This window comes from Alosa sapidissima, chromosome 8 (assembly GCF_018492685.1).
Source record: "Alosa sapidissima isolate fAloSap1 chromosome 8, fAloSap1.pri, whole genome shotgun sequence".
Classification (NCBI taxonomy): domain Eukaryota; kingdom Metazoa; phylum Chordata; class Actinopteri; order Clupeiformes; family Clupeidae; genus Alosa; species Alosa sapidissima.
Window position 1 is genome coordinate 13,643,939 of NC_055964.1, and position 26,444 is coordinate 13,670,382.

Below are 26,444 nucleotides of genomic sequence, written 5' to 3' on the forward strand. Positions count from 1 at the left end.
AACCTCTGCACCCCTTTCATTTCCCACAGCTGGATAAACTACCACTCCACACTTGAAACCATTTGTAAACATAAGTCTTTATTCCAATACAAAACAATAACAGAGACATAGCATGGTGTCATGAGACATAGCCAGTGATGTTAGACCCAGCATACCATTTTATGATTTGTATTTCTGGCAGAACTGTCTGTAATTCCTGATTAGCGATGTTTGAGAAAGCTGATGTGATCGAGTCAGTCATGTGATTTGGCAAGGATACCAGCGCAGGCCTTGTCAAGTGTCCTTGCTGAAAATGTGTTCTTGCTGCTGTAGTTTTCAGATCTAGACAAGCTTGAGGACCGGGGGCGCATGGAGGTGTCCAAGGGAAGCTGCCGCAGCCCCACGCCCATGAAGTTCCGCAGCAGGTCACAAGGTCAGGGACGCACGTGTCATAACCTCTTCATTAACATTAATTAAGCATCTATGTCATTCATCACAAAATGTGATGAAAATGAGTTCTTAATCATAGCAATTAAGAGTATAGCATCTGATGATGTTGTTCTTGTTCACTATAAATATCACATTCAACAATCATATAATTGTAATTTAAGCCCCTCCTTTACTCTCTCACTCTCTCACTCACTTTCTCTCTCTCTTTCTCTCTGTCTCTTTTTCTCTGTCACTCACTCACTTTCTCTCTCTCCCTCTCTCTCTTTCTCTGTCACTCTCACTCTCTCACTGACTCACTCTCTCACTCACTCACTCACTCTCTCTCTCCCTCTCTCACTCACTCACTCACTCACTCACTCACTCACACACATATCAGGAGGAGGCAGCCGTTTGGAGTCGGTAGGGGAGGATGACGAACTGATTGTAGAGAACGGAGACACAGGAAGTGATGTGGCAGACAAGCCGGCGAGAGGCGGGCGCAAGCACTCCCTGCCTCAGCAGCTGGATACTGCAGGCGTTAGACAGGTATCACACACACACACACACACACACACACACACACACACACACACACACACACACACACACACACACACACACACACACACATACACACGCACACCCTCTCTCATTGCACCTCACTAGTTGCATAACATATTGACAGTGATGCCATTTTTAATAACCTCTGACCACATTGAATTTGCACTTCCCAGCCACCAAAGAAAATGTAGTTTCAGTTAGTCTTGTGTGCATGTGAAATGTCTTCAAGGCCCACTGAACTGAAGAGACTGTGATAGGGATTTCTATCACAGTAAAGACAGCTGACATCTTCCATCTCAAACACTTCCGTTTTAGAAAAAGAGTGGAAATACAGTGAAGACCACAAGCTTGTAAACTCCAAAAGTACCAGCACATACAGTATATCCATTCACTTCCTCCTTCATCTCTGTGGGTGACACTGAAGATGAAGATGGAGCAGTTACTAAAAGAAAGAGCAGCTATGAGCGCATAACAAGGACTCCTAGTTCTAGAGTTCTAGATCTCTTTCATCCTGCCTGGTTCCCCCATAATACCTTTTAGCCCACCACGGCCACCTCCACCACCATGAGCATCTTCTTTTGGCAGCGCATACTCCTGATTGAGAGCCGGTGGCCCCTGTCGCACAGCGTTCTCCTGGGAGTCGCCAACTAGCACCAGGCAGCCCAGGGGGGGTTGTTTATGAGATAATAACCCAAGTGGTGGCACATCAAAGCCCAAGCTCTGGCTCTTCAATTCCCTCTCTCGCCCTCTTTCCCCTCCCTCAGCTCAGTTCTCGTCTTAAAGGTCTCAAGAGCGCTCGCTAACCGCTAGGCAAATCAGGAGCCTGGCGGGAGACAGAGGGACCTGTGGCGCAGAGAGAGGTGCACAGAGAGGCTGTGTTAAAAGTGTGTCAAAAGTGTGTCATCCACCACTGTGTATCTCCCCCCCACACACACACACACACCCCCACACCCCCAGAAGAATCCAGTGTATCTTAGACTAAGGTGCTAAAACCGTATAACAGCTCTTTCTCAGACTCAAATTAGAGTGACAAGGTTTTTGTCTACTGTGTGTATATCTGTGTGTGTGTGAGTAAGAGAGTCCTTGTTATGTGTGTGTGTGTGTGTGTGTGTGTGTGTCACCTCAGAATATCATCAGGAACAATAGAGTATATTCAGTTGGTCACTGGCGCCGCCTCTTGTCTCTTTCTTGTGCAGGAATATCAAATAGTGAAGAAATCGGCACGATCTCTGAGCACCGTTCAAGTGGAGTCACCATGGCGACTGGCCCAGCCGTCTATTATCTCTAACATAGTCCTGATGAAAGGACAGGGGAAGGTGAGCCTCCTCTGCACACGCACACAATCACACGCACACACACGCGCACACACACACACACACACACACACACACACACCACACACACACACACACACACACACACACACACACACACACACACACACACACACACACACACACACACACACACTGAATGGGAGTGGGCGGGGTGTATATGATGAAGTCCATTTTGGGGATACAGAGATGCATTTGTACTGTTTCTTTGCCTTTATCATAATTTGTGTGGTGGTTTCTTCTGGTGCTTAAACAAAGCACCTCAGTTCACAAAAGGGAGGGGAGGTAGGAGTCTAAAGACCTGGATGATTGGCACTTGGCACAAAAGGCTTTTCTTTGCACATAATAATAAGACAGTCAGAGAGCCAACATAAAAAGTCTAATATAGTGTTATTGTGTGTCTGTATGTGTTTTCAGTAAATTACAGTTTTTTTGTATATTACTATCAGTTTGGGCTTATTCTTGTTGTTGTCTCAGCCTCCTTGCAGAATCTTGATATCTTGTACATTCCTCATGGGCCCCCTCAAATGATTAGTATTTTACCAACATGTAGTGTGACATGTTGAGGAGCTTAGTTGTTCAGGTCTTCTCTATATCACAAGATATCTCGTAAATCTGAAGACACTTTTCTGCAGCCTTGGTGTCCTGTGCCTTGGATCCCTGTCCTTGTCCTTTGCTTTTGTGTGACAGGTGTATCGTCTGTGCCCAGTGGAGTACCGTAACCTCTGTTTTTTGTGTTTCTCTGTGTGTGTGCGTGTGTGTGTGTGTGTTCAGGGCCTGGGCTTCAGTATCGTGGGCGGTCAGGACTCGGCCCGGGGCAGGATGGGCATCTTTGTGAAGACCATCTTCCCCAGCGGAGCTGCGGCCGCAGACGGACGCCTCAAAGAGGGTGAGCGCATCTCTGCCTGCAGCAGAAGCACAAGAGCTGCTCCTGGAGCTGTCAGGGCCAGTGCCCAGGCACTTTGAGAAGGAAGACAGTAATCAGCGTAATAAGCAAATCATATTTTTCTAGTGCTTGTCTCAAACCTCAGGCTTTTACGAAATTATATGTATTGAGAAATAACAAGAGCTCTCTGGGGTGTCTAGGGATCTCTGGGGATTCCTCACATTGTTGTCTAGTCATATTATATAAAGTTTGCCCATCTCATTTTCTATGACATATCTATGTTGTCCTTACCCTTACCCCCCCCCCCCCCCCCGCCACACACACACACACTATCTTCTCACACTCACACTGCATCCCTTCTGTTTGTGTCCCCATCCACACAGGTGATGAGATACTGGAGGTGAATGGGGAGTCTCTCCAAGGCCTTACTCATCAGCAAGCCATCCAGACGTTTAAGGTACTAAGTCATGCACATCTCCCAGGGTCAGACACACACACACACACACACACACACACACACACAGAGAGAGACAGACAGACAGAGCAGAATGGCCTTGGCCGTAATGCACTCTGAAAGTCTGCTCCTTGCATCTCAGGGCCGCTCCTCTGTTGTGTCGGCCCGCCTGTTCGTCTGTTCGCTCGCTCGCTTGACTGAGACCTGGAAGGTTTTCAGCAAACTGTCGTTAGTGCTGTCCCAACAGAGAGAAATTATTACTTTGTTTCTGAATTCAGTTTCTGAGAAAATATTCATCTGAGGCTCAGACATTAACATTGTAGATATTTTATGTGTTTTTGTCTCAGTTGGCTCTGTTGCTCTGGATATTATCTGCATAGTGTTAGGCTACAACATTTTAAGCTAAATTGTAAATATTAAGTCTAACCATGCTAAATTACAAAGTCTCTTTCCAGGAACAGCTTTCTTTCACTGTTACTTTTACAAAAAACTTGACAAACTAATAGTGGTAATTGAGACAATAGACAAATATAATAGAAACATATGTATATGTATATATGGATGTATAAGATAACAGATGTCAGATTTATTGTCTGTATGCAGTTTGTTGGTCTTTTGTCTCGCCCATGTTAAAACGTGTACGTCCCTGGGTGCTGGGTGTTCTGTCACCCTGCAGCAGCTGAAGAAGGGCGTGGTGACCCTGACGGTGCGCACGCGCCTGCGCAGCCCAAGCCTGACCCCGTGCCCCACGCCCACCCTGCTGAGCCGCTCCAGCTCGCCCAACTCCAACACCAGCGGCGGCACGCCCGTCCCGCCCGCCTTCGAGGACGCGGAGGCCCGCCGCGGGCCCGGCCCCAAGGACCGCATCATCATGGAGGTCTCGCTCAACAAAGGTGACCGAGCGGGTGGAGACAGACCTGCGGCTTTAGATGGGGCTTTAAGACACTTTAGAGTCTGGGAAAGGCTGAGGGCTGCTGGACTGTAGACCGTGTGACTGAGAGGACGAGAGATTTGAGGATGCATGCTTTTCCCATCAAGGCTTGCTTTCCCATTAAGGTCTTTTTTCTTGCACAGCGCAGGTTTAAGGACAAGCCTATTCCTGGTAGGAAGGCTTAACAAATGTATCAAAGACCATAATTAGTTTCTGTACAACAATTTATTTTGCACAGTGCAGGTTTAAGGACAAGCCTATTCCTGGTTGGAAGGCTTACAAAATGCATCAAAGACCATAATTAGTTTCTGCACAACTAATTTGTCAGTATTTCTGTATACACGCACTGGAGAAATCACCTACAATAGATTATTTTCCCCCAGATTATATTAAGGACACTCTTGCAGATGCACAAAATATAAAAGCTTTTGGTGTCTGTTTATTCTCATAGCTGTGTGCAGCTTGTATGAGATTATATTTTGCTGAGGATATTTTGTTTGCATCGGTAAACCTTTCATGATTCTGAGCCTTAGTGCCAAGGAACATATTTAGACAACCAGCTTCCAGCTAAATAAGTGTGTTGTTGGGTCATGGGTTCTCTGCTGGGGTGATTGAGTTCCCGTGCTCAGGCGCTGTCATGCCAAACGCTGGAGTCTCGGAAGACTTTGCTGAGAGAGTTGCCTGTGTAGAGAGGAAGCTTGCTAAATGCTGCAACCCTCAGATCTATTTTTCAACATCTGATCTATTTTTAATGAGTCCCTTCCTTTGAAACACGGCACAGGCCAGAATTGTTAATGTCTGAAAGCCTCTATTTGTGTTTATCAAATCAAAATATTAAAATGAAATGGTTTTCAGTGAAGAAGTTATTTTGCTGCTACAATGACCACATGACCTTTCGTTCTGTGTGTGTCAGTGTGGATGTCTTGACAGTGTGAAGGTGTGTGTGTGTGTGTGTGTGTGTGTGTGTCGGTGTCATTGTCTGTGTGTGTGTGTGTGTCTGTGTGTGTGTGTGTGTGTGTGTGTGTGTGCTTGCATTCACTTTCTTGGGTGTGTTTGTCTTCAGAGCCGGGTGTGGGGCTTGGCATCGGTGCCTGCTGCCTGACCTTGGAGAACGGCAGCCCTGGGATCTACATCCACAGCCTGGCCCCGGGCTCTGTGGCCAAGATGGACGGCAGACTCAGGTACCTTGGCCTCCTCTCACTCTCTACCTCCCAACTTAATACTCTCAATGCTTTTAGTCCCCTCTCTCTCTCACACACACACACACACACAAACACGGACACACACACACACACACACACACACACACACACACACACACACACACACACACACAAACACACACACACACACACACATACACACGCACACGCATACACACATAGACTCACACACGCACACACACACACACACACACACACATACACACATATACACACTCACAAACAGTCACACGCATACACACACACACACCCACAAGCCATAAGCACACGCACACACGTTCTTCAAAGCCAGCACCAAATCTCAGTGCAGGTGTTTGGAGAAGGTTTATCTCAAATGCTTGGCTGATGCTGGCCTCTCAGATGTTTTGCTAGTGCATTCCTCTCAGATGCTTTGCATTGCTGCTGGTAAAGTTCAGCTATCCATTACAGAGTGAAATAAGTCAACACTGGTATCATCAGTAGAAGTGCCAAAAGGGTGTGTGTGTGTGTGTGTGTGTGTGTGTGTGTGTGTGTGTGTGCAGTTAGTTTAGCAGGTTGTTTAGTATCTTTAGTGTCTTTTTATCCATTCAACTTTTTCCAAAGATTATTAAGTGGAAACATTTCAAGGCCAGCCAGCAGTCCATCCCTACAGCATAACAATTACTGTATAAAGTGATTATACTGAGAAAACATGAGAATTACTGTATAAAGTGATTATACTGAACATGAGAAAGAAGTCCAGAAGCAGCCATCCACCCGTCCTTAATTGCAATGGTGAAATAACTTTGAATAAGTTCCTCATGTGAGGAAAAAGCTGCTGTTCCCTTGACACTGTTAGTGTCATTGCTGTTCTCTTGGAAGCCACCGCCTTGATGTCACCCAGAAACGTGTCTTACACGCGCTGATTAAAAAGTCTGCTTGCGGGTGAAATACTCCGATGAACTGTTACATCAGACTTAATGCAGAGGTCCCTGCGCTCTAGTTCTCATTTAGCACTAATAGGTTCCTAAGAGGTTCTGTGTGAGAGTGGAGAAGCCCTGTCAAGAGTGTGTCCCAGACTGGGGGTGGTTGCTCTACACACATGCACACACCACACACACACACACACACACACACACACACACACACACACACACACACACACACACACACACACACACACACACACTCACATGTTCTTGGACACACAGATACTGTGTGCCTTGGAAGTGTTGGCTTGTCTGCATCAGTTGAACATCATTAAGGAAGGGTGAGGCAGGAATCAGCTGTCACAAGGGAAAACAAACCCATCAGTCAGTCTCTCCCTACCAGACCAGACTGCCACAGAGCTGCACTGGGAGCCTGCACATGTGTGTGTGTGTGTGTGTGTGTGTGTGTGTGTGTGTGTGTGTGTGTGTGTGTGTGTGTGTGTCTCTCTCTCTCTCTCTCTGTGTGTGTGTGTGTGTGTGTGTGTGTGTGTGTGTGTGTGTGTGTGTGCTTGTGCTTGCATGCCTGCATGGGTGATTGTTTTTCTGGAGTGTCTGTGTGGGTGTGTACATGTCTCTGTGTATGTTAAAGAGTTCATATGATAACTGTTTATTTGTGCAGTTCTCTCTCCCTCTCTCTGGGCTTGTTTGAGACTTCATATTTGTGTGTCCAACTGTGTTGATATGTGTGTGTGTGTGTGTGTGTATGTATGCATATGGTCTTGTCTGTGTCTGTATGTGATGGTGTGTGCGTGTGTGCACGCGCACATGTGCTTCTCTGTGTCTGTATTCTGTATGTATGATGTGTGTGAGTGTGTGTGTGTGTGTGTTTGTGCATGCGCATATGTGCCTGTCTATGTCTGTGTGTGTGTGTGTGTGTCTGTGTGCTAAAGATGAAACATTTCACAGCCAGAGCCCGTTTTTTTTTAGACAACACCAAAAAATGTGCCATTCGTGCCAGTAACACATGAATGAGCTCTTTATGTCAGCAGACAGATTATAGGTACTAAATGCTGGATCTTGCTGCGAAAGTACTTCCAGCTGGCCGCAGAGGGAGATAAGGTTGCAAAGCACACACTCGCCTGTATTGTTGTTCCCCCCCAAAGTGCTGTAGCCTTCCGTAACTCGAACATCTCAGGGTACTGATGGTTGGATTCTTCTCGAGGTAGATTATCAGCGGCTCTTATTGTTGTGCAGGTTTTATCAACTTCATCTGTAACATTGGCATCCTCTCACTGTGTGTGTGTGTGTGTGTGTGTGTGTGTGTGTGTGTGTGTGTGTGTGTGTGTGTGTGTGTGTGTGTGTGTGTGTGTGTGTGTGTGTTTGTGTGTGTGTACAGCCGAGGAGACCAGGTGCTGGAGGTGGACTCTGTGAGTCTGCGGCACGCAGCCCTCAGTGAAGCGTATGCCATCCTGAGCGAGTGTGGACCCGGCCCAGTCGGCCTCATCATCAGCAGACATCCAAACGCTAAAGTAAGACATGTACACACACAAACACACACACACACACACACACACACACACACACACACACACACACACACAAATACACTGATTCAGAGGCAGACACACACAAACATACACTCAAATATACCGATTCAGAGGCAGACACACAGACACACGCACACACACACACACACACACACACACACACACACACACACACACAGACACACACACACACACACCAACATGCAGTCACATTCACAGCCACACTCTCAAACTCACACACACTCCCATATGCACAAGAAGGCCTTATTGACTTTAATCAAGGTCTCATCGTGTCACTCTCCTAGGCCTAGAGTGGCCGCCACCTCTTTGGCTTGGCTCTCGTTCATACACACGTCCTCTACCAGATGGACCGGGCCCCCATCAAACCCTCCCTACACCTGCTAACCTGCTAATTAGCCCCTAGCATGAATCATTAAGGCCCGCTAGCGAAAAAAATGTACACATTCCGCCTCGACTTGTGTGCGGGCCCCGGCCTCAGTCTAATTAATCATGGGGCCAGAATGGAGTGGGGCCTGGGGGGTGGGCCAGTTGGGGCTTGCTGGAGAGAGAGGAGGCTGGCTGGGAAGAATGTGCTGACTCGTTTGGCCCAAGATGAATGCGCTTGTCATGTTAGCATTACTAGAGATGGAAAGGTGGTCTGTGGCTATGCTCAGCCCAACACCTGGGCCGGCTAGCGTGCCAGTGGAGGGATACAAGGGGGAGTTGCAGAGCTGTCATTTGAGGGTTTTCGTCCCATTCGCTCGTGTCAGGAAGTGGAAGGGAGAGCGCTGTAATAGTTTAGCCCTGTGTGCTAATGCCTTGAATTATCGGCTCTATAAACTGACATTGGTCTCAGTCTGGTGGTTTCCTTTAGGTTGGAACTTCATTTTGAGGGGGAGTCTTGGAATGTTGTTTTCCTTTGAAATGCCTGTCCTTTGGCGATTCCCAGACAGGAAGTGAAACATTAATTTTCTTCATATAATATGTCCAAAAAAAAAATCCCTAGACATAGAGGCCCTTTGAGTCTTTTTTAAATGAAACATACCACCTGATCCCTCACCTCATTATACCTCGGAGCAAATTTGTCATGTACCTGCCTGTAAATCTCCACCACCAGTGAATTACTGCACCCGCTGTGGCAGATTCAATCAACTCCCTAGCACCCCTCTCTATCCGGCTCATTCTGGAAAGTTCTGTTACTGTAGTGTGGCCTCGGGAGCTGCGGTCTGGCCGCCCGAGTCATCAGGTGGTGCAGCGCAGTGGCACGCATCTCAAAGCAAAGCACCACATGCCTGAGCAGAGGCTCATTCTGATTGGTTGATACCAGTCAGGTGACGATGGTTACAACAGACTAATTAGCACACATTGCTGAAGACTTCTGTTCTGTTAGGGTAAGCTACATTCTTAGCTTTTACCCCATAACTCCACACCAGAATATGCTAACTAAAGCAAGAAACTTCAGAGTGTGGATATGTAAGATCTCCCTTCTCTAAAGGAAAACAAACATGTCAGCATTATTTCATACTGAGTTGCAAATAACCCGCACAGCATCCGGCATTTTAATGAATCCAAACTGTACCAGTCACTAGCTGGAATTGCACAAGGCTCCAATCTTGTGTTTTGAATGAACATGCTAATAAAATAACATTTGTCCAAAGTGAGCTAAATTATATAATACTAGACTCTAGTGAGGGAGCCACATGTGCCTCAGTATACCAGTTGCAGGGTGACAGGATCGCGTGTCGCTATCTCAGCCACTTAATGCCATCTGGTGGCCACACTATCATAGGACCAGCAGAAAGCTCTGAGGCCTTAACCCTGACGCCTGTCTCTCTCCACTCAACAATAATGTGTTGCGCGGGTGAGACAGGAAATGTGTTATTGCGTGTGAGCCTCTCTGAGAAGGGCGGGTGGACTCCCGGAGTCTCACTCTTGTGTTGTTGTCTGCAGGTTTCCGAGCAGGAGATGGATGATGTTATTGCGCGCTCCACACACAGAGACAGCCTGAGCAAGGACAGCCACTCATCACACACACTCGGTAGGTCCAGCCCAGCAGTGGCTCACAGCATACAGGCCATTTCCACAATACCGCCGTGCCCAATAAGAATTGTCTTCAGAAGAAATTTCACTGTAATGTCAATCAGACATGGTTATTATTAATTGATTGATTTGGTTTTGACCATGGTCAATACATGTGTACAGAGTGTGATTTGTGTTTTCACTTTGTGGCCTTGATTCTACATGTGTTTTCGTGTGTACACCCAGGTCTCCCATCAAAGAGCCCATCACCGACCGTCAAAGCCAAGCAGGTAGAGGGCAACCTTAGCTGGACTATGAAGAGATTCCTGGAGCCAGCTAGCAGGGTAAACACACAAACACACACCCACACACACACACAAAAACACAAACACACTCTTATACTCTCATACTTATAGAGAGATGGCATTTTTGTGTACTCTCACATGTTTTCTGTACTTGCACACATATAGACAAAAACACACACTTACACAAGTTATCTCTTTCGCTATCAATCTTTATTGAAGAGATGCTCCACTTTTGCACACACTTACACAAATCTACACACACACACACACACACACACACACACACACACACACACACACACACACACACACACATATACCCACACATCCACACACAAACACTTGTGACCCTCAACACACCTCCTTTTGTCTTTATTTGAGAGGCGCTCAACCAGAGTGGCTAATTAATACAAACTACCCCTGAGTCCGAGCCCACACTCCCACACCGGTAATTGATTGGGGGTCAGAGAAAGGTTGAGGCAGCGGCTGTGACTGAGCTCTCCGCACTGCTAGCACTTCCTCTCCCCAACAAGCAACTTGCTCCCCTGTGCTCTGCCCCTTTTGGTTCCCATTGCTGGCAGCCATTTTGTCACAGAGTCCCCCCGAGGAGCTGCACCGTGGGTTTGATCATCTTTCTCTGTTTGTTTACGCTGCCTGCAGCAAGGGTCTTTGAGTTCAGAGGCTGAGCTGTCGCAGTACTTCTCCCAAGACATTCCCAGCCAGTCCTCGCTCTCCGAAACCATGGCGATGGGATCAAGCGACGACGACATGCTTCACCACCGTAGCTGCAGCACCTTACTGGATGAGTCAGGGGTGCAGCCCCTTGGTAAGAAACAAACAAATAATACATCTGTATTGTGAAAACACTCAAGTAAATCTTTTTTTTTTAATGAATCATGGCCCTTGCACAAGACTGTCATGTTTTGAGATGGCATCAGTTGTCCCTTTGGACTTTTCAGTAAAAATTACCAATCATCAGCCTCCTCCTATCAGATAATCTGTAGTTTCAGTTTCCTGCTCAGGATAATCTGGAATGTCAGCTCCTCCTCAGGATAATCTGGAATGTCAACCTTTAAACATTATACTTAAAAGACACCTCAGGATCGGCAAAAAAACACATGTAAAAGCTTTATTTATTAATTTCTGATTGGACGAAAGGCATTCAATGAGTCATCGGGAGTGGCGATATCCCAGGACATCCCCTCTCTGGCGTTTTGCAGCTAGTAATCATTCCGCATATTGTATTGAATTATCCAACGGGAACATGCCATTCATTCAAATCGAGAGAGCAGCGATTTCATAGTCTGGCTTTCACCAGACCAAGCTTATTCTTTTAAGATTGAACATTAATCTGAGGAGTCCGCTATGTATTTTCTACTGCACAAGAGGTGTGATCAACGGGCATAGTTCAAATGACTCTGTACGCAATTGGATTGGTCATTCACCAATCTGACCAACAAACCAGGTGAAGTTTGCAAAGCGACGCGAAAACTCCAGGCTGTCCCACTATCGTCATCGTTTTAAACCTGCGTGCCTGCGTGCCAGCGTGCCAGGTGGATAAGCCAGTTTGTGATTGGCCCACGCAAAAGTGTAACGGAAGCAGGAGAAACATTTTTACAGGTTTCCATACTGAGCTGCAGGGCGAAAAAAGAAACCGCCGTCAGATCAGGCTGGGTTCACTCAGCTTAGCGATTTCATACATCCCATTTGAGTAAGAAAATGGTGTAAATGAAGAGCATGTGAATGTTTAATTTTAATATGCGGTGAATAGACAAGTAAGCTGGCTATACAGGCTACTGCATGTGCAAGCACAAAGCCTCTCACTGAACATGACTCTCAAGTGTGTTATGTTGCTTGGCAATGGGGAACGGCATGGTTAAGATTAAAACTATTTTTGTTAGTTCATTACTACATTTATTCATTCATGGTTCATGGAATCATGAAAATGATTGAAATCAAAAACAGATGATTGACATCCCTGTCTGTTCCGCCCCTTCCTGTAGGGTATAAGCCCAACGGGTCTGTGGGAGCGGAGGCCGTGTACGCCGAGGCCGCTGGGAAGGCGTGTGGACCAGTAGCGAGGCAGGCCAGTGTGGGCAGCAGCCCCAGCTCTGTCCGCAGCCCCCTGCTCCGCCAGCGGCGGGTCCTCTGCTACGAGGACGAGGCCAGCGACGATGATGCCGACCCTGAGGATGCCATGACGCCGACGGGACTGCCTCTCTACCGAAGGCCAGCGCACCGGGAGGCGGCAGCGGCAGGGGCGGCATCGGGGAGCACCGCAGACTTGCAGGCCCGGCTGCAGGAGGACGACTCGGGCATCGTGGTGGCGACGTCGTCGGTGGAGGTGGATGATGAGAGCCAGGACGGTGGAGGTGGCACGGTAGGCAACAGCTCTCTGGAGTCGGAGGATGGAGGTGCCGTACCGCCCGGAGCCGAGTCGCCCTTCATGCCTATACGCTGCTTCGACCATGACAGAGGAGGAGGAGGAGGAGGCGCAGGAGGAGCAACGAGCAACCTGGGTGTGAAGAAGGAGTCGTACCGCGACGGTCCCCCCGAGCCCAAGCGATCGCCCAAGCTGGAGCACAAGGCCGTCACGCGCGTCAAGAGCATGATGAGCATCGAATGCCCCAATCCCCCGCACCGTGCCAAGGGCGATGAGCCCGTCACCGCCACCCCGTCGCCAGCGTTGCCCGGCCACACGGGCACCCTGACCCGCTCGGCCTGCCGCGGCACCCACCACTGCCGGCGCGGCGAGCCCAGCGAGCTGGCGGGCATCTGCACCATCGAGACGGTGGTCCTGAGGAGGAGCGAGAGCGAGTCGTTTGGGCTGGACCTGGAGATCAAGTCGTCCCCTCTCAAGGTCATCATCACTGGCCTGAGGCCGGGCGGTGCCGCAGAGAGGGTATGCATGCTCCTATGTCTCTCCGTCCATCCGAGTGTCCGTCTGTCTGTCTGTTTGTCTGTCTCTCTGTCCATCCGTCTTTGTCTGTCTGTCTGTCAGTCTGTGGGAGTTTTCCAATATGTTCAGTCTCTCCATTTGTTTGTTGGTCTGTCTGTCTGTCTTTTCTTTTTTCTTATCTGTCTGTGTTTACTGATTGGTCTTGTCTTGTCGACTTATCTCCCCATTTAACATTTAGACATTTAGTGATTGCCCATATAATGAGCTTAAATGTTGCATTTTATCTCGTGCACAGCAGATAATTAAAACAACTCTCTCTCTCTTTCTCTCTCTCTTAAACTCTATATCTCTGTGTCCAGGTCTGAAACACACATATGCATACACACACACATACACACATAAACATATACACACTTTATTTCTCTTAGACAAACACACACACACACACACAGTCTCTACAGACAATTGCAAAACACATTAAACTAAAAATAGTTAATCCCGCTGTGTCCTCTATAATGTTTCTTCTGTGTACTTGGATGGATTTGGATGTCCACAAATTGAGAAACCTTTGCACACCAGTAAAAAGCAATAAAAACATAACAGATTTACAAGTCGCGGTCCTTGTGAAAAAATAGAAGAAGCGGCATAAAATAGCGTGTGCGTGTGTGTGTGTGTGTGTGTGTGTGTGTGTGTGTGTGTGTTTAAGTGTACTTCCATGCCTCTGTTAGTTTGTGTGTGTGTGTGTGTGTGTGTGTGTGTGTGTGTGTGTGTGTGTGTGTGTTTAAGTGTACTTCCATGCCTCTGTTAGTGTGTGTGTGTGTGTGTGTCTAAGACATTGCTTCATCCTCAGTGGTTTTTCCAGGCAGGCTTGTTTTCCCTCTCCAATCTCTCTCCTTTCTGCGTTCTGCCAGGAATCCATGGGGAAGATGAGCGTGGGCGATGAGATCGTGGCGATCGGGGACACACTGGTCTGCTCCTCGTCCTATCAGGAGATCTGCGATCTGATGCACAACCTTCCCGTAACACTGACCTTAGAGATTCAGAAACCCGTTTCAGGTGAGCCTCCACCACAGCGCTGTGACAAAGACAGCAGTGGTTTGTGGTGGCACGATGGTGTGTCCTGTTATACAGCTCTTGCTAATGGACTTTCCCCCTACTTTGTGTCATCCTATTGACCCTTTCAACAAGGTAAACAAAAACAATGCTTGAACGTTCTATTTGGGCCCCAATCTACTTCCTCTGCATTAAGATAACATATGGAATGTTAAAAAGGAAGTCTTGTGGGGCCAACTATGATGCTGATAATGGAACTCTCTTGAAAGGGTCCATAGATGCTGTTGGGTGGAAATGTCAAAACACTTGTGGACATCTTAGGAACACATTTGTATCAGAGCTTCAGTTAGCTTTGTTTATAACCAGAATCTTAATCTGAAGGGTTCACTCAACACCTATGAAATACCTATAGAGAGCAGCTTTTAGAAGCTTCCACGCAAAACGACCCCACCCCCCACCCCCCACCCCCCTTCCAAGAGACTGCAGTGCTCCATCAATCTCCCCATCAAATATCCCCTTACCCCCAGCTGTGTGTCACAAATAACCCCCGACCCCATAAAACACTCATCATCGAAACACCAATACGAACAGTCCCCTCACCAAGCCTAACTCCCACATTCTAGCTTCACTCCCAACTGCTGGTGGTCTTGGTTTTTGTTTTGTTCTTAATGTCCTTCTCACTACTGTATACTGTGAACAAACCTCCCCCCCCCCGGGCTGCACTTAAGAGACCAGTCTGTCTTTCCTCACGCTGCCTTAAGACGTAGGAGCACAGCAGCCTCTTTCTTACTGGCAGTACCCTTCTCCACCACAAAGGGAACTGCAAGCAGCGGGCTTTGTATCCATGGTGACTATTGATTCACTTATTACCTTAGACAGTAGATTTGTAGGAGTAGGTCGACGGTTCCCACTGCACACTAGCTTCTCTTTTATGTCCTCCTCGTACTTTGTCCAGCTCAGCTCGAGTCTTTGTTGCTGTGAGTAGTGTCTGAGCAGTGGCCACTGTGTAGTTCAGCAGAGAAACAACAGTCATTTTAAATGTTCTTTACTTGATTATTTAAACATTCAAGTCATCTCAATTAATATTTTAGAGGCTATCCTGAATCATTCTATTAATAATTAAATCATTAGAAGGGCTTTTTTCCCCCACCCTCTGACAGTTAATCCAGTTACTGTTGGTGATTTTGTCCCAAATGGCCACAAACTGAAAACCGCGCTATGCGTAATTTGTAACGGTGGTAAATATTATCCTCTCTTTTGGCTGGCTTGATGAGAAAGTTGACACAGGCATTATTGCTAGGCAGTGATTGATATGAGCAGAGAGTTACCACCACTCCCATCGCAGCCTTGCCATTTGTAATCATTAGTCATGTCAAGTCTTGGGCAATTACTGAAAGAACTACTCACAGCAATAACAGCAGTAGATTTAAGACTAGAAAAAAGCCTGGTAGCGCTGCCTGTACTTGTTTGTCCCTGCATGTTTGTCTGTTTTGAGCGTTTTCATGTGTAGCTTATATGTATGCATGCTATACCAGTATGCATACATTGTCCATCATGTCATACACATGCACACACATATGGTACCTCAATATGTGTGGGACTCTTAGAGAGTGTGCCTACCGACACTATGCAACTTGAGCTTATTCATAATCCAAAGACCATGTATGAAATATCATTTCACGCCGTGGATAATAGCTTTGGATTATGTAAGAATTGGAAATGGTCTATTTCACCTTGACGTCAAGCTGAACTCTTGATGTGTACATGGCATTTACTGAAGTCTGCAGCAGTTTTCCCAGTTACCTGATATTCACATAGGAGGTGAATTACACTAGGCAGACAGTATAATGGTCTAAGCAGGACTCTTCAGTGCAGTGGACTGTAGTATTTGTCATTGAGACAATAACAAATCCAGCCCTGTTTGGATGAGAAGAGGTATCGGGTAAGGCGGGTGTAATGTGCAATGGTTTTCATTTAGAAGATGGATTAGAGATTGATGTGAATTTATAAAACAGACGCCTTGTGTTAACTTTGACCTTCTATGTGGTGTTGCATTTAAATAACAGCTCATATTAATGGACATCCATTAAAATCGTGCTATACTACTTCTCTAACTCAGCCTGCCGTTTTATTGCAGTGCAAGACACATATGAGAAATGTGGACCTATTTCCTGTGTATTCAGATTCTCATCCTAGTCTCCAATTCCAACAGCTGTAGATCGACTTTCCTGCCTGATGATGTCATCAAGCTGTGATGGACCTTCCAGAATTCCAGATTCCTGGAGAACTAGTTTGGAGGAAAATGGCTGCCTGGAAGACAAGAGCATACCAACTCAGGAGCGCACCTCCTCCGACCAAAACTCCAAGGAGCGCCTAAACAACCACAGCAGCGATGTGCCCGTCACCGACATCGACGACTTCATCACCGAGCTCTCCAAGCAGGAGCAACAGGACAACTCAATGGGCGCACATCAGGCAGGAAGCCCAGAAACCACCACAGACCCCACCGGCAGCACCACGCAGCAGAGAGAGGACGAGGAGAGAGGCTCCAAGGGTCAGCCTCAGGCCCCGGCACGGCCCAGCCTCTTGGAGTTCTCCACGCTCGACTCAGGAACCCGTGGTGGCCTGCTGCCGGCAGGTAAGACGTTCTTGAACAGCTACTCGCGGAACTTCAGCCACCTGACGGAGACAGAGGCGGCTCCGTCCGAGACCAACGGTGAGAAGCCCGAGTCTGGGCCCGGGCCGGAACCCAAGCGCATGTACGGCTCGGTGGAGGACAGTGACTCGGAGAGCGACTCCACCACTGACAAGACTGTTCAGGAAAACACGAAAGACCCGGACCATATCACGGGCACTGGTGCTTGCCCCCAAGACACTGACGAGGAGGAGGAAGAGGTGGAAATCTGCTACGATGCTCCCATAAGGACAGAGCAGAATCAGTCGAACATCAACGGGCCTCTCTCTCCTCCACCTTATACTCCACCACCCCCTCCTCAGGACGACTCCGTAGAAAACACAGAGCCCTTGCCAGCCTCAGATACTCTCCATAAAGCTGAGTTTGAACAGGCAACTTCCAGCCCTTCGCTCCCTGGATCTCCAAGTGCCCAGTTCACCCAGTTTTCAGGCAGCTTAGCTGTTAATGGCAAAAGCCAGAACATTTTGGCCAAACCAGACCCAGAATGCACCTCTGCTGGGACGACTGTGCCCACGTCTGATGCCGATGCTGTCAACGGCACGTCGGAGGCTAATGAAAAGATTTTGGCACCTGTCAAAACGGGCCAGTCGGGCATCACTAGCACCCCTGTCACTCAGAACCACATCACCCCACGCAGTCAGCAGAGGACAGCAAGGTTGCTGGCAAGCTCCCCACAGAGTTCGGAGAGAGTGCGCAGCACCTCACCGACGCCCGCTTCCAACGGAGCTGAGTCGAAGGCGCCCAACAGCAATGATGCCAAATCAGGTGGAAAAGCATCAGTACTGACAGCGAAAGAGAAAGAGAAAGGTCAGACAAGTCAGAGCGAGTCAAGGACGACTCTTACACAAAATAACTCCTCTGCTCACTCACCAAGAAGTCCTGGAGTGAAGGAACATCCTCAGGCCAACTGTAAGTTAAAGCCCCAAGATAATAAAACTCTAAAGTCGCAGAGCAACCCCCCCAAATTGAAAGGCCTGACCATAAAGAGTAAAAGCAAAGCACAGAACAGTGACCAGTCCCTCACCAAACCTGCACGTTCTGAAAGTCCAGTGCAGAGAAAAAGCAGCCCTTCCCCACTCCAGTCCCCCAAAGTCCAGGTCAAAAGAGTCGTCTCTGTTGGCAGCCCACGAATAACCAGGACCTCAGAGAAGGGTAGCGTTTCTTCCTCGGGTCGACTGTGTGAAAGAACTCAGGAGAAGAACACGTGTAGCGCTGCAGGAACAAATGCATCTTCTGTGCAGGCTAATGTAGCAAGCAGTTCGAAAGAGACTAGTATTGTCCAACAGGTGGCAACATTATCTCAGGAACCTTCGAAGCAGAACGATAAGGACAAGTCGGACGCATCGACCACTCAGAGGACGTTCATCGAGGTGCGTCTCTCGTCATCCTCCCCCACGTCATCCTCCACACCCCTCCTCGCACGCAAACAAACTGTGAACCCATCCACCTCCAGCCCAGTCCCAGAAAGCAAGGTGACAGCTGGGGCCCTGATCTCAAGTCATTTAAAATCCGAGGCTCAGCCGAATCGGTCAAGAACACCGAGCCCCAAATGTAATAATAATTCACCCCAAACATTTACAGCTGTTAGCTTTGCGGAAACCGTTGACAAAAGCCCTAGCACCTTGAGCAATGGGTCAGGGGATCACAGCCTCAGAATGGCCAGTCTTCTGGATGCTGGCGATCACCTGAGGTCAAACAGGTCCAAACTGTACCTGAAAGCAATGGATCGCAGAAGTTACTCCACAGATATTGGAGGTCTGGCTGACCCCAACCCATTCTCTGTACGCCAGAGGATCAAGTCCTTTGAGAACCTGGTCAGTTTTGACAAGGCAGTGGTCCGCTGTATTGATGTTCCGTACTACACCGCCAAGCCCCAGCTCAACCGGACGCTGTCGGGTTGTGTGGGCTCGGCCAATGGTAACGGTCCAATGGACTGTTCCCGCTCGCTAAGACGGAGTCTCAGCTCGTACGCAGACGATCCTGTCTCGCCGCCCCCATCACCCCAACTGCGCAAGGTCACGACCTCAGATTCTCGGGCCTCCGGCTGTGGCATGGGCCCGGTTCTGGAGGAATCCAAAGCGGACCGCTGCTCTCTAGCGCCCCCCGTGCTGAGGCAGCGTAACTCCCGGGGCCCTGCCGGCCTGTCTCGCTCCAGGCTGAGGGAGCTGCGTGCCCTGAGTATGCCTGAGCTCGACAAGCTCTGCACCGAGGATTTCTCCTCTTCCTCCTCCTCGTCATCCTCATCTGGCGAGGCAGCCAGTAGCGTCACCTTCAAGACCGAGCTGGAGGTGCGACCACGCAAACCCGCGGATCTGTCCTCCGAGGGTCTGCCGTACACGCTGGTGACCTCCAGGGTGAGCAGGAGTGAAGGCGGCCTGCAGGGGCCAACACTGGATGAGAACCACTACCAAGTGCCCAGAGCTAATGGACAGACGTCAGCCTCTCCCAGCTGGTCCGTCAGGTAAGAACCAGCATGATAAAAGCCATCTCTGTGTGACTGTAACTCAATAGTACGTGAGAGGGGAAAGTAAGTGGCTGTGGGGTTTGCGAGCAGTGGGATGTTCCTGTTCCCCTCTAAGTGGATCCATCAATTCCACACCCAGCGTGAAAATACTGGTGTTGTGTGTCAGCCTTAAACGTGCTCTCCGGTATAATGTCTCTCTTTGTAGCATGCAGACGGGGGTAGATTGTATCTGAAGGAATAGCGGGGCTTGTTATTTCTGACGGAGCTATGCGATGCCGCGGCCAAAACCAATGATGCGTGTCTGTTTGGCAGCCTCGGCGAGCTGTCGGCGGCCTCCCTGGAGCAGAGCAAGCTACGGGACGTGCTCGCCTCCCTGCGAGCGAAAGTGGACACGGTGACCCTCATCGACGACACCAAGGCCCAGGCAGAGGTACTGAACTGATCTGGAGTCAGTGCTATTTCTCATTTCCCCAGACACTTTTCCTTTCTCATACTGTAGGACACCTGCAGCCCTCAGTGAACATATGAGTCGAACCTATTCTCCTTCTATTCTTTACTTCCCTGCATCCTGAATTATGCTTTTACTGTCAGGGTGATCAAAAGCTTTCATATAGCGAGGTCTTTGAAGTTTGAAGTACAATCTTATTTGTTCCTCTCAACTGTCTCCTTGTGCGTGTGTGTGTGTGTGTGTGTGTGTGTGTGTGTGTGTGTAATAGTAGAGACAGCTAGATGCAGAATGTGTGAGCGCTTTTCAAGACACACAAACCATTAGAATACAACTTGTATTTTTTATCTGACATTGAAATAGGTGTTCATTATTCATTAGAACTGACTAACACCAGAATAAGCATCTTTAGCCCATGAAAGTCTCTGCCTTCTCTGCCTTCACTGTGGGTAGTGTGAGGTCACTGACATCTCTCTCATCCCTTGTAGATCAAAGAGGATGTTTACTTTGTCGTGCTTACCAAGGAGGAGGGATCTGGCCTAGGATTCAGTATCGCTGGAGGCATCGACCTGGAACAGAAATCAGTGACAGTAAGTGGGATGACTTGTTTTTGCCTATACAGTACCTACCAAATGGGCATGTGATGAACCAAGCCTATCTTTGACAGATATTTAAATAATGACTTTCTGAATGTGTCCTGAATCTTCCTTCATTTTCCTAAGGTGCTTTACTCTCAGGAAAGCAATTGTGTTATCCTGAACATCAAACACCCACCCACCCGCGCGCACACACACACACACACACACACACACACACACGTACCTCCATAATGTTGCATGAGTAACACTCTCTGTTGCCCCCTAGTGCTGAATATATGAAGTACACATGATATCTTCACACTGCACTAATTGATCAAGATTCTGAGTGGCTTATTTCAGAGACCTTTAAAGGCACTTTCTCCACCTTTCTTCTGGATAGGTCCATCGCGTTTTCACCAGGGGTGCCGCCGGTTTGGAAGGTACCATCCACCGTGGGGACGCCATCCTGTCCATAAACGGCACCAGCCTGAGAGGACTGACGCACGGCGAGGCCCTGTCCTGTCTGCACCAGACCAGGCTCCCCAGACAGGCCCTGGTGGTCATCCAGCGGGGGAAGGACAGCGAGCCGCCATCCCCCAGACACGAACCCGGCCTACACGCTGTGCACTCCTCACCTCTGACCTGCAGGGACCACAGCAGGGCAACAGGTGCAGGTGATTAGCACGCTAGCATATTCTGCTATTCAATGTTTCACAGTGCTATAGCCGTTCTATTGATAGATCTACACTTACAAATCTCACAAAAGATCATGTTATTTCAGTGTTCTATTAGTTTGTTGAGACTGAAATGTCCCTCTGTGTGTGCCGTAGTGGTGGAGGTGGGGGCAGACGGGGTGCTTAGCGTGGAGCTGCAGAAGACCTCTGCTGGCCTTGGCTTCAGTCTAGATGGAGGCAAGGCCTCCGCCCATGGTGACAGACCACTCAACATCAAGCGTGTCTTTAAAGGTAACGTCAAATAGAAATCTATGAATTGTGTACGTATACATACGCACTCAGTATAAAATCCTTCTCTTTCCGAGTATAGAGTACATGGAGAGACAATAGTTAAATGCAAACGCAGTATTTCCTCGTGGAGGTCAGCTCAATATGAAAGCAAGGTTGTAACCCAAAACTCAAAAACAACGTGTCAATTTAGTAACGTCACACTGCATCGGAAGTGGTGGCCGTGGACGGTGCCGAGGGCTCCTCTGGTGGGAGAGACGTGTGCCCTGCAGCTCACCGGTCAGTTTTCAGGGGTGACAGTCAGCGGCACACAAGGTCAGCTAAGCAGATTAGGCTGGATTGCCCTGAAGGTTCGCACCCTCCACACACACACACACACACACACCTGTGACTCCACAGAGTCTGTGGCAAGGGCACAGTCACACAGGGGTAACAGCAGCAGTCGCCGATTTCGACAGCAACCCTGTGCCTTGCATGGATCAGCGGTGTTTCCATGAAGTCTGTGAATTCCGTGAATTAATCAGACTACAATGCAATTATATATTAAATATGTACATTTGTGAATACTTTATAAAAAGAGTCAAACAACTGACATTATTTATCAGTCATCCACTGACTTTGCAGTTCAGTTGAGGAGGTTGTGAATAGCGCTTAGGACCCGTTTACAGTTCCGTGGAATCACAATGACTTGCTTTTTTAGCAGTATCTTCCCTTGTGTAATTAATAATATTTACCTACCAATGATCAACATAAAACAAAAATAGCTCAATAATTAACACTAACCAGTCAGGAATACAGTCCATTGGTGTCATCTGGTTGGTATTACAAGTGCCATATCAAATCCCCTTGTATACATACTCTGACTGACATTCTCCTTTCTCCCCCACAGGTGGCGCAGCTGAGCAGTCCAGGGTCATAGACGTCGGGGACGAGGTGCTGGCCATCAACGGCAGGTCCCTGCAGGGCCTGATGCACTATGATGCTTGGAACATCATCAAGACGGTGTCCGAGGGCCCCGTGCAGCTGGTCATTAGGAAGCCCCGGACCTCCGTATGACCAAGTTTGGCCGCACCGCATGTCTGATTCTCCTGAGTAGATTTTGGAGTGCCAAATTGGAGACAAGAGGACAAACTGGTTGTGTGTGTGCGTGCATGTGTGTGAGTGTGTACAGTGTGTGTAAATACAACAGGACTTCAGTTTTATCTTTTGATACTTCACTTTTCTACAGTTGTAATTTTTTTGTCCATGAGAGAAAACCTTCCCAGACAGAGACAGTGGGCAGCCACCCCAAACTGAAGTTATTGACCATTTGATATTTATTAGCGCACACCCACAAATCCAACAGACTTTCCCTCTCCCTCTCTCTCTCTCTCTCTCTCTCTCTCTGGTGTCCTCCTCACCGCAGTCAGGGTCTGACTCTTTGCCTCTAAGCAGTGTCTCAATAGCAGACAGAGCCGTAAATCACCTGCTGTGTGACCGGACCGGAAGACAGACGTATTGTGTTTCGTCTTAACCGACTGTGTAACTGTGTCTTCAGACTGCCTCTTCAGTCTTCCTCGCAGTGGCCACCTCTGGTCCTGTTGAACAGACCAAAAGAGTTTTCCACTGAGCGCACAGTGGCTTCAGGGCCATATACAGTACTGTTTTTTATTTTACATTTCAGAGTCCCTTAACCTACAGTGGTCACTTTTTGTTATATGTATTTTACTATAGAACTGGTTGCTACTGCGGGGGAAAAAATAGGATTGCAAATAAGATTTGTGAGGAATTGCTATTTTCCCTCTCTTGGCACCACTGTTTTTGACTGCTTTTTGGCCTGGCCTGTTTGGATGGGAGCAACCTGGAGGCAACCTGACAGCAGCCTCACTGACAGGAGGAAGAAACAGGGACAGTGATTCATGTGTGAAATAGTTCCTGCCATTCTCTGCCTGGACTTTGCCATGCTCATTTGGAGGCCATCAGGTCTATTCAAACCTCCTGTGCTATTCAAGCCGTCAAGGTTCAAAATAGCAGCCCATAGCTTGTGCAGCTATTAGCCGCCACGCAGCATTCAACAATAAGAGTAAATTCGCAAGATTTGCAATTGAGGTGGGGGAACGGGGGGGGGGGCTTGCAAAGAATCCGACCATTTGTGTGAACTTCCCCTTTAGGATTTAATACTGCACCAGTGCTGTGGTGATCTTGTACTTGAACTGTGTATGTGTAAATATTATGGTCCCATTTGATGATGAATTAAATTAATTATCTGGGCTTGTGAGCATCACTGCTTTTATGACAGTGTGTGAAAAAGTAAGCTATCATGAATTCAAAATTATACTGTGCGTCTAAGACTTGGAGCTTGACTATGCTGTTGTGAATCATTAAATCCTTTTTGAATGCAGCAAAATTTTAGCCTCCCATTTTATGATTCTTCCTGCAAGGTTCCAGTGTGAGCACTAAAGAAGAGTTATAACTATAAAAACAAACTTTAGTAATTAGTAAAGAGAATTAATGCATTCATAAGGTTAAACAAATTAAAGGCAATACTCTCAAAAGTGGATAGGAACATTAAATGAAGTGCATTGTGCTATTCCCAAGAAAACCATAAGAACATAGAGGAGAGTGATGACTCACAACAAATAGTAGAAATCATAACAAAGAAATGATAATTGTGTTTAAAATAAATTAAATTAAATTAAAACATCATACATTTGCTTTGCAGTCATATGGGTAATAAACCTACACATTGTAGAGATTAGCTTCATTTTCCGCAGTGCTATTAGATAGGCAGTTAAGTTCATTCAACCATAGGATCAGTTATTGAAAGCATGATGACAGTATTAATATATGCAGAAAATTCACAGGTGAGTAATTTTAAAGTGCCGTCCAGCACAATATTGAGCCAGAATGGTAGGGGTATAACCTTGATCACAAGCAATAGTGAGTCTGACATGTGTAGCCCAGCTTTAGACCATCAGCATTATACTTTTTTCCACACACAGCCTTGATGCTTTTGTTATATGATGAAAACACCCCTCTCACAGTATCTAATTGTGTAAGAACATGTATACAGGCCAAATAAATAGCCAGAAAAGCTATTTTTAGCCAAACAACTACATTGTGAAATTGGCATCAGATATTGTCAAGACATGGTAAAATATTAACATCTTTGTCATTGAATAATAATGAACTATTTGGTAACACTTTATTTGAAGAGATGTGCATAAATCATTAAAGGCCTGCTGTGTCTTGTACAACCATTAAAACAACAGTTATACATGAATTAGTTTTTCCTGCTGGAATTGTTTCTGCTTTTTGATGCATTTGAATTCTCAAGTAGGCATTGTGTAATGCAATATGTTTTAATTATAGCCCATTTTTAATAATCACAACAATCCTATACTTTTTTTCATAAGTATAGTATAGGTTCAGATATTAATTAGAGAACTTCCATAACTTCACACCAGATCCACAAAAATTCATTGAAATATTATGGGATTTAACAACATTTACAATGGCAAAATGTCAAACCCGTATGGGGGCATTGCTGTGGCCAAATTCTATTAATGTCAACTGCTTGGCTGAACACTTACCAACACTGAAAAGGTCACATTTGAGTTCCTTTCCACGTCTGCACTGCAAATCATAGCACAATCACCTAAGCCAGAGGTCTACAGAAGAAGCTATGCAGAAGGCCGTGAATTATCAGAACACATGAATGATACATCATGGGTAGAACAGGCCACAGTGTAAAGCTCACTTCACACCAAAGATTCGTGACGAGACGAAACCGTTGCAGAAAGGAGTTGCAGCGGTGTGAATTAAATGTTGCACGTCGTTGCCAGCTGTTGCAAGCCATCGCAAAGCATTCACCATGTCTAGTCGCAGTTGCAAGGTTTTAGAACGTTGCAGCAAGTTAGGCCTACTGGTTTAAAGATGTTGCAGCTCTTCTCGTCGCGAATCTTTGGTGTGAACTGGACTTTACACCGTATGTAAGATTGTGGCCAAAACTGGTACTGCAATCACTTTCAAATTACTGTAGAGAGGTGTGTATCCCCTCCCCCTCCCCCCTGACTAGCAGAACTGGCACCCTGGATTCGGAACACTACTGACTTTGTGATTAGTAGATAGGTGGAGGGTGGCGCATCAGGCCAAAACACAACATGACAACATCAACATCAGTTGAGGGCTGCAACTTCACTTTTTAAAGGGACACCAGGCAACGTTTTTGTGTTAATAAATAATAAAATAAGATAAATAATCTGGAGGTGTAGTGCCTTTGAAGGGCACAGGTGTTCCGCAGTGGAGAAATGGAGGAGCTGATTAACAGAATTCAAACTGAGAAGGGCCCTTCAGAGCAGACCAGATGAATGGAGGTGCATTAACATACTGTATACTGTACAACTTAATTAATCAACTTTGTAAGTCGGTATATGGTTAAATGACTCATTACAGGGCGAATGAAGGCTTTCTCGCCCGCCCCTACTGCCCGTAGAAAGACTTGCAAGTTCGGTGTATCCTACCCGCCGACCGAAGCAGGATCAGTTTACAGCACAGAGGCAGGCTAAGGAAACGCTAGAGATTGTTGCAAACGTGTGTATAATGGCAGAGCCGGCGAAGAAGCAGTGAAAACCCTTGACGGAAGACGCAAAGAAAAGGAAAAGAGCTTCAGACCGAGCGTGGGGGAGATTCGTAGAGAAAAAGCATCAGGCTTGTCTGGTGTCCCTTTAAATGACAATATCCTGGCCGGACTACTGTTGTCAGTGATATAAGTATTTGAAATGAACATGATTTCTTAATGTATAGTGACATAT

At 47.2% G+C, this 26,444-nt stretch overlaps 1 protein-coding gene across 3 annotated transcripts in view; it reads left to right on the forward strand.

Annotated features, from left to right (window-relative positions):
* pdzd2 (PDZ domain containing 2) overlaps window positions 1-24,955 on the forward strand; it is an 84,913-nt gene extending 59,958 nt beyond the window's left edge. For 2 of the 3 annotated variants that reach the window (XM_042099671.1, XM_042099672.1), the window contains exons 7-25: window positions 313-412; window positions 806-954; window positions 2,166-2,285; window positions 3,078-3,192; window positions 3,573-3,646; window positions 4,320-4,536; window positions 5,638-5,755; window positions 8,081-8,213; window positions 10,182-10,269; window positions 10,497-10,594; window positions 11,216-11,381; window positions 12,559-13,457; window positions 14,366-14,510; window positions 16,720-19,663; window positions 19,979-20,096; window positions 20,600-20,701; window positions 21,090-21,363; window positions 21,520-21,654; window positions 22,541-24,955. In XM_042099671.1, the coding sequence (XP_041955605.1) occupies window positions 313-412; window positions 806-954; window positions 2,166-2,285; window positions 3,078-3,192; window positions 3,573-3,646; window positions 4,320-4,536; window positions 5,638-5,755; window positions 8,081-8,213; window positions 10,182-10,269; window positions 10,497-10,594; window positions 11,216-11,381; window positions 12,559-13,457; window positions 14,366-14,510; window positions 16,720-19,663; window positions 19,979-20,096; window positions 20,600-20,701; window positions 21,090-21,363; window positions 21,520-21,654; window positions 22,541-22,707 (6,162 nt within the window). In that variant the 3' untranslated portion in view covers window positions 22,708-24,955. The remainder of the gene's footprint in view (window positions 1-312; window positions 413-805; window positions 955-2,165; window positions 2,286-3,077; window positions 3,193-3,572; window positions 3,647-4,319; window positions 4,537-5,637; window positions 5,756-8,080; window positions 8,214-10,181; window positions 10,270-10,496; window positions 10,595-11,215; window positions 11,382-12,558; window positions 13,458-14,365; window positions 14,511-16,719; window positions 19,664-19,978; window positions 20,097-20,599; window positions 20,702-21,089; window positions 21,364-21,519; window positions 21,655-22,540) is intronic. The other variant, XM_042099673.1, reaches the window with a different exon arrangement.
* The last annotated feature ends 1,489 nt before the right edge of the window (window positions 24,956-26,444 follow it).